This window comes from Eleginops maclovinus, chromosome 3 (assembly GCF_036324505.1).
Source record: "Eleginops maclovinus isolate JMC-PN-2008 ecotype Puerto Natales chromosome 3, JC_Emac_rtc_rv5, whole genome shotgun sequence".
Classification (NCBI taxonomy): Eukaryota; Metazoa; Chordata; class Actinopteri; order Perciformes; family Eleginopidae; genus Eleginops; species Eleginops maclovinus.
In genome coordinates this window covers 13,270,535-13,282,181 of record NC_086351.1, presented here as the reverse complement: position 1 = coordinate 13,282,181, position 11,647 = coordinate 13,270,535, and the positions used below count along the sequence as shown (strand labels likewise).

Genomic DNA, 11,647 nt, shown 5'->3' with positions numbered 1-11,647 from the left:
TTTCCACAATTCTTCTCAAACAGGATTAAGACCATTAAAAAAGGAAATATAGAAAGAAGCAGACCACATTTGACCATAAATTTGTATAGAGCTACTAGCTAACCCTAAGTACTGTAGGTAGTTTTCTTTCACTGACCTTATTGATGAGTGTCATCGCATACACCAGCAACTCTGTATCCACTCCATCTTTCTCCTCCAGGATCTCCATGATGTTTGACCACAGTTTTGTGCCTGCAGCAGAGAAAAGGCATGAAACACATTGTATGTCACAAGACAAACTCAAGATGCACATAATGACAAAGATACCTGTATTAATAATAAAGTCGTAACTAATCCATCGGCTCAATTTAAGGAATACGAAATTCTTGCAACCTTGAGATTGCAACAGGAATCCAAACAAAAAGAATGCTGTCATCCCATGACTCCAGAGAGACAAATGCAGTCAAAGCTGCCTTCAATAGCCTCAATAAAAAGTTTCTGAGGAAAACTAGAGGGGGCGATTTAATCTAAGGCTGTGAGTGTCAGACACAAGAGTCAAGTCCATCTCCGTCTCATCAGGAGACTGAGGATCAGGTTCAGTCTTCTTATGCAACAGCAGAAGTGACGGGATAAGACCGAGCTGAGACAGAGGGATACCTGACTCCTGCACAGCCAATGCTCAGCCTCCTCTCACAGTACAATGTGGAGCCTTTAGAGCGGCAGGTAACTGAACCCCGCTGCAGACAGCAGTTTCAGTCTTTCTCAATAAGCCTCGTTCCATGCATAGCTCGGGAGATGTACAGGACAACTGATCTGACAACTGTGTAACAGGAAACTGTGATCTGCAGTCAGCTGAACAGCAATACAGCCAACATGGATGAATTGATAAGTGGAATTAATTTAAATATCGACCCTAAATGGGAATTTATTTATTTCTGATTTACATACTAAATGAAATATCTCACTTTACTTCACTTGAGAGTTTGAACAGAAGTTAACAACAGCTGCAATAATGCAGATCTGATGTTTCAGGGATATGTAAACTATGTCTTCTTAGGTGGAAAAAACACATTGAAATAAAACTCTTAGGATGTAATACCTCCAGTGAATCCACAGAGTGAGTCAAACATTTGACAGTTTCCTCTGTCTGCTGATTTTGGCTTTAACATCCCAACATTTCTGTAAACGTACCTCTTTTGGCATCCACGACATTTACAGCCTTTATGAGCAGGGCGGCGTTAGACTCGGTGTACTCCACAAACACCAGCAGCAGTTTTAGTGCTGTCTTCACCACCAGACGAAACTGCATAAAGAAAAGAAATAACGTTAACACAGAAATCACAGTGTGGCCCTAAAACCAATCATATAACAAGAAATCCACCAAATTTGATTTGTAAACTTCATGCTTTTGCTTAAACTAATGGATCAACACAACACAAAGGCTGAGCCAGCCCTTGAATGTCCAACTATCAAATGGTATCATATTTTCTAATAAAAGCTTTTCCTGGTTAAACGTCTGGAGAGGTTTGATAGGAACCATGTGTGACGCTGAGGGAATGTAGAAGAGACATTTAAAGCTCACTGTTCTGTACTCAAATAGTCAAGAAAAATCACACATTTAAAAAGTGACTACAACCAGAATCGAATAAAGACCGGGTTATAATAAACAGGGAAAAGAGTGTTCAATATTTTAGCAGTCAAATAAAAAATGATCGGACAAACAAAGAGAAGTAGAGAGAAAACTATCAGAGAGAAGAACTGAAACACCACCAACATCATGTCAGCGGTGATAATTTAACACATCTGAACAGCTGCCACATCTGCACTACAACTGGACACACCCAAGTGATCATAGTCGACAATGTTGATTATGGTAATTTGGCATGTAAATTGATTTGGAAGACACAGTTTTGATTAAAACAAATATGCAGGGTGCCAAATAATATTCCAAAATGTATGTGGGAATGGAAAAGTAATTAGTAAGAACAGAAAACAGTATCTGCTGTGCAATACACAATATGGCCACTAGAGGGCCGAGGGGAACACAATGACAGAGGACATGTGGTATGTGATGTCGTCAGTGCACAGATGACTGTGTCAAATGTTTGAATTCTTTACCTTAGATCCGACCAGGGAGTAAAGCCACTGGACTGTTTCATTGTGAGATATGAGGCCGTTCATCCCGTCCACATACAGCATAATCTGACCGAGAGCTGGAGAGACAGAGAGAGAGATGAGCATTGGTTAATCATCTGACATTTTCGTTATGTTTTTTTCTTCTTTTTACTCAAACCAACTATACTTGTCCTGTGTGGCTTTTCAATTTGATGAAATCTAAACAAAACATTGTCATTATTGGGACAGAGAACTCGGGTAAAACTCCCAGTGTACTCTGACATAATGATTTCAGCTCATCCTTTAAGTTTGAAAACAGGACCTTGCCATGTATAGTAGCAAAAACTTGGATTTTTTAAAGTCATTGCTGTAGACGTCAAATATTAAAATAGAAATACACTCTTTTTGCACTTTCTTTTCAGATTTATCTTTCACTATTTTTATTGGTTTTATGTCCTATATTTATTCATGTTGCATTGTTTGAGGAGCCTGGGAATAAAGTGTTATACTGCCATATCTACACGTTAGCTACTGTGCACATGACAATAAAGCCTTGCATTTTAATACCGTATCTGCTGCAACAAAGTTGGATAAACTAAAATACTGTCAAATTAGGAAAATACCCCAAAAGAAAAAAGGGTCCACTCAAGTCAGAGGACACAACTGTAGGAAAAATATTTGAGTCGAGTACCTCACTGTATGCTGACATGACTTCCATCTATAACAGGATACATAAATAAGAACATAATAAGAGCCAAGGGATCCCTATTGGGGGCCATAAAAGTGTAAGGCTTCTGTTAAAGTAGGAAATGGGGGAATGGAGTCAAACACTGCTGGAAAGAAGAGAAACAGACAAAAGCTCCCTTTAAATATGTAGTCTTTTTTTTAAACAGCATTTCAGTGGCCATCCTTAGGGAGTTAATGCATGCACACAAAAGACCACAGCAACAGGATGAGCTCAGCTTGAACTCACTGAAACTGTAGGTGATACATTGGCTGACATGGCAGGGGGGGGGGAATGGAACATTTTTGGAAGGCCTGTTTGACTATTTCTTGGCAGAGGCAGTCTCTTATAGGGGGTAATACCTCAGAGGGTTTTCTGATATTTTCTTTTTCAAATGTGAGAAAAGGTGATGCTTGTGTTGATCAAGTTCAGAGATGTACGAGTAGCTGGACTGCTAAAACCGACACACCAGGTGTTTTGAACTGTTGAATTATGGGAAAAAACTGCATAAGAGGTAGAGTTCAATCTTTGACCAACAACTAGATACATGACTTAAAAAGGCTTATTGAGAGTCAGAGCTAATCTCCTTTTGCTATCTGTCTTCAGACAGGTTATGATGAGAGCCTGCAGATTCTGTCATATACTTTCCCCATCTCTTCTCTAGAGGGGCATGAAAATAGTGAATATGCGGTAGATAAGCCAAAATTCCCAGGTGCAGCTGATGTCTGTGCATGGTGCGTGAGAGTGTGTGAGTGGGTGGATGCATGAGTGCATGTGTGTGTGTGTGTGTGTGTGTGTGTGTGTGTGTGTGTGTGTGTGTGTGTGTGTGTGTGTGTGTGTGTGTGTGTGTGTGTGTGTGTGCATGCTGACAGCCCACTGCTGCAGCAGCAGGGGCAGTTCATCTTTTATCAATCAGGGTTAATTACTCACAACATGTCAGGCCAAAGCATTCCTAACAGTCCTCTCCTGCTGTGAGCTCAGAGCCGAACGTCACAGCAAGTCAGCGGCTTGGACAACATGGCAAATCAAAGCAGACCACATCAGAGTGTGTTTATGAAAACATGATTAACCTCCTCAGTCAGCAAGGGCTAGAGTGTCACCCTCTCCTGTGACTCGCCCCTCTTTGTAGGGGACTACTGCTGACAGACGAGTGACAGCAGCAATGACATGACCTACAGCTGCTCTACTGACTCCAGAATGGATTACTATAGTTTGTAAAAAAAAAAAATCTAACTTTGTGAAAAGTGGTTAGAATAACTAGCCACAGTAATTCTGTAAACACAGACACACACAGCTGTGACTTTGCTGAATGAGTAATGCGCGACATGCTTCTTTTCAAACTGGTAGCCAATGTCTGACCTGTAGTATCATCACAGCAACGACTTTTATCTCCTGTGTGCACCTGTGTACAGTATCTGGCGAGGGTTTGAGGAATGTCCAATTGAAAACAGGGGTGAGAAAAGATAGGTGGCTTTAATGAGGCTTTTTAAAATGTCATTACACAACATGGATGTTCAGCTGCTGACAGATGAGACTTTGCTGATCGTTCTTGCTAAAGGCAAGCACAAAATCAAATTACTTTTAGATTTTTATAGCATGTTATTTCAAGACATCATTAAAAGATATTGCCGATAGATTCTGAGATTTTTTGTGAGATCAATGTGGATTTAATTCAATGAGCATTAGTTAAGCTTAAGAAACAATATCACTGACGAATCTTGCCAGGAACAACATAACCTTTTATTTTAGGTTCATTACAACTGCTGCTTCAAGAATGTATTCAATACCAGCTGCCATTTATGTACAACTCAACTTGCATCAGAGACCACATAAGCTGATGTTACCCTGTGAACATTTAAGTAAACTGATACTGTAACTGTTTGAAAGAAACAAAATTACCTTTAATTATGGGAAACTTCAACCTTAAGAGTCTGGTCAGAAACCATTTAAAGGAAACATCTAATAACTCTGAGAGAAATCACCCTTTGTGAACTTCAAATAGAACTGATTTCCACACACTTTTGATTAAATTAGTCGTGAAACTGCTCAAGAAAATGGAAAGTTACCTGTGTGTTGCAGTTCAGGTATTTAAAGTTAGATTAAATCATTATACTAGGGCAAACTTTCCCAGCTTTTTTCTGAATAGCTGGGACTTTGTGTCTGGAACATAGGAGTTGTTTTTAAAGTTTACAACAGACAGTCATCAATAACTTCGGAAGAGAGTTAATAAGAAGAGCATGTGAGTGGTGAGTATGTACAGGACACCACCTACTTCAAGCACTGGTCCTGGGCCAAAAATGTGGGCCTACATACAATTAATCATGAGCAGCTCTATAATACCTCACACAAAGTACAACAACAACATTGCTAAGTCCCTTTGCATGTATGTCACGTAATGAGATGTTGGCAGACAATGAGCTGCCTTCAAAGGACAGTGATTAGAATTTAAATGTAAGCCATTATGGGAAAAGAGAGCCAAGAAAGAAACTTGGAAGTGTTCAATGAGAAGCCTGGCGTCCGTACAGCACTCTCACAGTCTATTTCCTTCAATACTTAACATACGTTTGCCCTAAGAGCAAAGTTGAATGGTATCGAGCTGCCGATAGGGAACCACAGTGTTGAAGAGACGGACCCAGTTACTGTGTCTGATTCAAAACTCTACTGAGGCAACTGAGGTCTGGTGGAAGTGTTTCTTCTGGGCCTCTCCCTCTCATAAACCACAGCAATTATCTTCCACAACCCCAGGAATGTGCAGGAAAGGCTGCTCCCTGACCACTGCCGAGGTGAGAAGCACTCTGAGGTCTGGGTGGCAGCACCAACATGAGCCAACTTTAAAAAAGAGAGGAAACAACCGTATCTAAGAAGATGCAGGAAATCAACCCACCATCGTCCCCTCTACAAAACAGTTCACCCTCCTTCCACTCATCACTCTGGTCCTTTGGTTTCATTTACATTTGGGAATTTATTAAAACCGGGTCAGCGGGCAACATTTATTTTATCAGGATATTGGGATAGGGGCCAAATCTCCATCCCATACAGTGCAATTTAGGGCCTCTTATGTTATTATGCTCTGCGTTAGCAGGGAGCTGCACTCAGGTCTGACGTGTGCCTCCCTGTACCAATGTAATGTGGACGTGGTTTACGGCAACGTCTGGAAAATACTTTTTTTATGGAGATTCTTGCTCTATTGTGTCACCTTAATGATAGTAAAGTGTTTTAATTTCAAGAGTCAACAATGGAACACATGAGGAGACACGGCCAGCACTGACGTATGAATTAACAATATATCATGACCACTTTACTGTTAGTCAGTATTGGTGGAAGCAACCACATAAGCGCTACACAAAGGTCACTGTTAATGAATAAGTATAGATTAGTAGAGCTATCGGAAATCTGTCAGAACAGCTGACAGATTTCCTTTGACGTTTATCATGATTGCATGACGGCCTCCAGCTAGCTTCTCATTTAGAATCTACCATAAAAAGACTTGTTTACAACTGTCAATTATGAACCAAATAAGACATGTTCATGGGTTACAGTCCATTTGTTATTCAGCTAATCACCCAGCCCATTAGAGCCAGACAAACTGCCTCTGCCAGTCCAACTCCAGTCGCCTGCTGCCAAACTTAAATCGAGCCCCATACAGTAAAACAACGGGGGAGCGCTTCCATTTTCACTCCGAAGACATGTCTGCCAGTATTTGACGTAATTTACTGTGGGCCTAAGCTCAAACAAATTCCCTAAAGACAAACAAACAAACAAACCTCATGGAATAATAGCATAAGTAAGGAGAGACTTTCCAGTATTCGGCATTGCAGACATGATCATATCCTGCATTTATGAGAAGGGCACACTGAGCCCAGTGAACTACAACCCTGTAAGGAAAATAAAAAGTTCCAACATGTAACACTTCTCTACTTTCTCTGTATTCATAATAGTATAGAGCTGATAGAGAGAGCTGCTGCTGTTCTGAATTTCAGTAAACTCATTTTAGGACAATTGGGGAGAGCCCAGTTTTTACCATCCCATCCAAGTGGGGAAGACTTTGGAGGAAAGCTGCTGCTAGACATCCACCCACTCATATAGCGGGCTGAAAGATGAGCTGCGGTAAATTCTTACTGCTCTTGAGAGAGTAGTGGTGTGATTTGCTCTGGTTCTGGCCAGCCGTGCTCTGAATTCAGTCCCAAAAAACAGTCAGCTCGCAGGAATCAGCTGTAAAACCCAACCCAGCGCTGATGATTCCACTTTATCTCCCTGGGTGCTGCTACATTAAGGCAAAATATATGTTTCTGTTCAAATGATGGTTTAAGTTTCTTAGACAGCAAGTTTAGAGATGTTAAAATAAACTCTTGAGAAATACACCAAATGAAACATTCTTATAATATAATTGGCTTGTATACTAAATTCTGATACAGTAAAACAATGAAGGGTTGTGATTACAGTGCAAGTGGGGTTTTTTAAGACTGAACACTTGAAAACTATAGATGATTGGAAAGAAAAAGGAGGGGCAGATTGGGGTTCAGGCAGGTGGGGTTGATGAGGTTCAGATGCAAGCTGTCTGAAAAAGTGAGGGGGATCTGGAGGGGGCTGTGGGGGTCTACAGGGTCTGATACAGGGGAAGGACAGGGTGGGACATATCCGGTAGGAACAAGGCTTCAAGCTTAACCAAAAACCTCACAACAGCCTATGTTTTTGTATTTACTATATATATCAAAAATCTTGTCATTATTAATGTACTTTCAACTTTTGGTTATTGACCTGTGGATAAAGGATAGTAAATTGATAGGTGATGTAATTTTTTTCAAGACAGTAACTGTGTATAGTGTTTGTCTGTCTCTCAGCTGTTGATTGTATTTAATACACAGAGGCCATGCTGGAGGCAAAGCCCAATTATGTGATTAGTCTTAAACAGGTAAATTAAATATGAACAATTATAACGTTCCTCAACAGGACAAAACCTTGTAAGCATTGACATTTCTACAAGGACAAACAAAAACAAAGCAACCACAAACTTCAGAGTGCATCAGAGTGGCCTCATGGATACGGTTCTGAATGTGTGTTTGTGATAATGCAGTGTTTTCAGAAAGGCAATGCACAAAGCAGCAGCAGAAGCAGCAGTGGCTGGCTCTGAGAGTTTCAGGAGATTGGGTGAAAACATGCACGTGATCACATGTTCCCATGGGATCTCATTACAATCAAGGAGTTAAGGTTTCCATTGGTATGACAAAGCATTCAATCACCATCTTGCGCCAAACACAGGGCTTGTCTACATAATGTCTGTCAGCAGTTCCTGTGTTTTCCATCTCAGATTCTCTTTTACCCCAAGATCCCTCGTACAAGGAAATGATCACACCTCCAATAACCAGCCTACATTGATGCATTTGCACGAAGCCTCTAAAACACAGCCTAGACAGAATGGAAATGTTTATCCAGATGACGGGCCATAGTAAAGGTCTCCCCTTCTACCAAAAACGGCCTATAACACAGCCAGACACAATACACATTGTTTCCAACAAGAGCTTCCAAACACTGTTAACCCAACTGTGCCTGGGCTTTCACTTAATGCTCAGCAAAATGTTCAAAACAGCAAGGGGAGAACTCACTATATATTACAACGGTGTGGCCATGCCATCAGGAGCAACTCCGGGTTAAATATCTTGCCCAAGGATACATCGGCATGATGACTGCACGGGCTGGGATCGAACCACAACCTTATGGTTGAAAGACGACCGCACACCCTCGCAGCCACAGTCGCAACATGCAAAGTTGAACTATCATGCAAGGATTTTTATTTATCTGATAAATGATCTGTTCATTAATATCAAGCATTTCCTAGTTTAAAATACCAAATCAACTTAATGAAGATGAATTATCCCTACAGGATTTGCAGGTTTTCCATCTAGCCTAACACCAGATCAGCTGAATCACTGATTAAAATCTCCCTTCAACAATGAGAATAAGAAGAATTAGCCGCTATTGTGTTAGTTTTCAGTGACACACTTTTGACCCGCACACTGCTGCATCGCTCAATGTTCTGCCTTGCTGATCTGCCACATATAAAACGTAATGCCACCACACACACACAAAACACTGTAGAGACCAACAACAATTCAAACAAAAGGGGTCTTGTGTTTCAGGAGCACTTGTGAAAAAGCCTGCTGCCCACTAAAGTTACCGCTGTGTGTGACACTAAAAGCTGTACTGAGTGCTGTTTTGGGAGCAGTGTTCCAGGTCCCAGACAGTTTAAGAGGCAATGAAACACTTGACTAGAGCTCATCTCCCTTTCCCACCGACGCTCTCGGAGCAGCTCCCTCTGGAAACCAGGAAGTCATGGTGCTTTAACTTACGGCAACATAACTGCCGTGTCATTAAAAGCAGAGGATCTCAAAATGTTAGAAGGATAGAGAGAGAGAGAGAGACATATGGGGAGAGAGAAGAAAAGCGTTTGATATAAAAGCACACAACGAAATATGGGCATGATTTATTTGATACAGTAATACTTTTGAACCTTTCGCTACATAACTCCACTTTGGAAGCTATAAATTCACATATAGAACTTATAGCATGTAGGCCTAAATAATACAACATTTGATGAGATATGGCCTTCTGGGTACGAAGGTCAGTTATATAATGTATCAAAATATATTGAAGACTGCTTTAAAAAAAGTTTAAAAAGGAATGTTCCCTTAAAATCCTATAAGCCAAAAACTGGAGCTTCACTTCCAATTTGATTCCAATGAGTCTTAGAGATGGCTGGTGTTTTGTAAACAACAGTGTGCAGACAGAAAAGGCATGGCCTTAAGGAAGTGCAAACAGAGAAAGTGTTGCTAAAAACACTGCTTATTATGGTGATAAATGTCAACAGGGAATATTTCAAAGCAGGGAATAATTGCTTCAAGTTGACTGTTATTGGTTTGCCTTTAATCTGCCCTCTCTCTGCCGCTACCATTTTACATTTACCAATTAAAACACAGTTAGTGCTGTTTCTGAAAATACTACAAGTGGAACGTTGATCTAGGAAAAACCCTAGTTATTTGTTCGCTCGTCTCCAGGTTTTGCTCGTGATAATAAGTACTATAGGGATCTATTTCTTACCACAGCAAAAAGGTTTGAGCTTAGAGCAGAAACATCTTTGACCTTTTGCACAATCTGCTTTTTATTTTAGGGCCGCTGGAGCCCTTACTGTGCTGCCAACAGTGATGTGTTACTGTGACAACCTTTGTTTTGATTTATTTTGAAGTTTATAGCATGGTTGAAAATAAATGTCTTAAAACTGTTGACTCAAAACACAGGTTGCATCTGTTTTTAAGACCTGAGTTGAAGATTGAGGGTCAGAGACTTTCAGAGCAGCTAGAAATGTTTGAATAAATGGTAATAAATACATTTTGAAATAACACTTCACCCCTTGAGACCTCTGCCGTTTTGAGAAACAACATTCTTAACTACGAAAACATTCAGTATGAACCCTTTGCTCAGCTTTTCACTTCATCAGCTACAGATTTATGATTTCACCAACTGTTTTATAAAGGATTGTACATGAACATAGATGTTCTGTGTTAAATCTTATTTCTGAAAGAAACAACATGCAATTGCTTACTTCCTGAAAAATGAATATCCCTAATGAGCCCTCTATTACCTTTTTGGCCCCTGTGTGTTTGCATTTCACCAGAGTGTAATGCTCACAGGAGAACCAGATGGCATAGGCACCTCTATAAGAGTGACCTCACACCCTTTCTCACTGATGGGGTGATAAAGGCATACAAGCTTTCCCCTGGGCCAAGAAACGCACGCCTCCAAGGAGCTGATTCCAGGTCTGGAAGCCCTCCGAGCCAGGTGTGAGGGGCCCGGAGAGGGGGGCCAGACCCAGAAAATACCCACATCACTGAGGGAGCACTAACGGGCCACAGACACCTCCGGGGCTTTGAGAGGACGGAATGAAAAAGTGAGGAAAAAGAAAAAAGTGAGATGGTGTAGATTGCTGGGAGAGCTGCAGGAACTAGCATTTAAAATAACGGCAATGTTCCAGAGAGCTAATGCTGTTGTAATGTTCTTGTAAAATGCATGCAGACTGGTGCGCACATGTGACTGGGTCTTTTTCATCTACAAAAGAACCATAAGATTGATTTCTATTCATGGAGGAGAGCAAGATTGTTTAGTCGGGAGGTTTTTAATTCACACCAGACAGATGGGTTCAAGGCTGCATTCCTACTTCTTCTTCTTCCTTTTTTTCCCTTTTACTGGCCTCAACTTGAAAGACATTACAGTAAGAAACCCACATTAGAGGTGATCGATGTTTGATACCGGAGCAATCGCTCTCTATGCATGTGTTAAGATTTCAGGCATCTAATTTACTTGTCTCCTGGGATCCTTATGACATAGCTCCTCTTGGAAGTCATCAACAGTAAAACGGCTAGACCTACATACATTTCTGACCTGTGCATCTGCGTTCCTACACATGCTTGAGTTGTGTTCTCCAACACATGGCTCACAAGGGAGCGTAATCTGCTACACTCTACATTTCCTCAGCTGGTCAGGAGAAATTAGGCCAGGAGTTGAAACAGGTTAAAAGGGCTTTTGGGAGAGTGGTAGTTTGGTTTAGTTCCTCATGGTGATGTAGAGATACATGAGGGGAAACTGCAGAGATGGAGCGATAAATTACCACATAAAAGAATAAAGAGAGTCCCACAGAAACTCAGAAACACAGATGTTTTATCTGGATTCTCTGGGAGGTAAAAGGGAAATAAAGGACATCACAATAAGAGGGAGTTATACGATATGAGGAGTGGGCTCATCATTCACATGAAAATGACACTAGCAACTCCTACATGT

At 40.9% G+C, this 11,647-nt stretch overlaps 1 protein-coding gene across 1 annotated transcript in view; it reads right to left on the bottom strand.

The window, feature by feature from the left end:
- fhod3b (formin homology 2 domain containing 3b) overlaps positions 1-11,647 on the bottom strand; it is a 78,230-nt gene that overhangs the window by 17,896 nt on the left and 48,687 nt on the right. The window contains exons 6-8 of the mRNA XM_063879465.1: positions 2,098-2,192; positions 1,171-1,282; positions 137-231 (exon numbers count right to left, since the gene is read on the bottom strand). Of these exons, the coding sequence (XP_063735535.1) occupies positions 137-231; positions 1,171-1,282; positions 2,098-2,192 (302 nt within the window). The remainder of the gene's footprint in view (positions 1-136; positions 232-1,170; positions 1,283-2,097; positions 2,193-11,647) is intronic.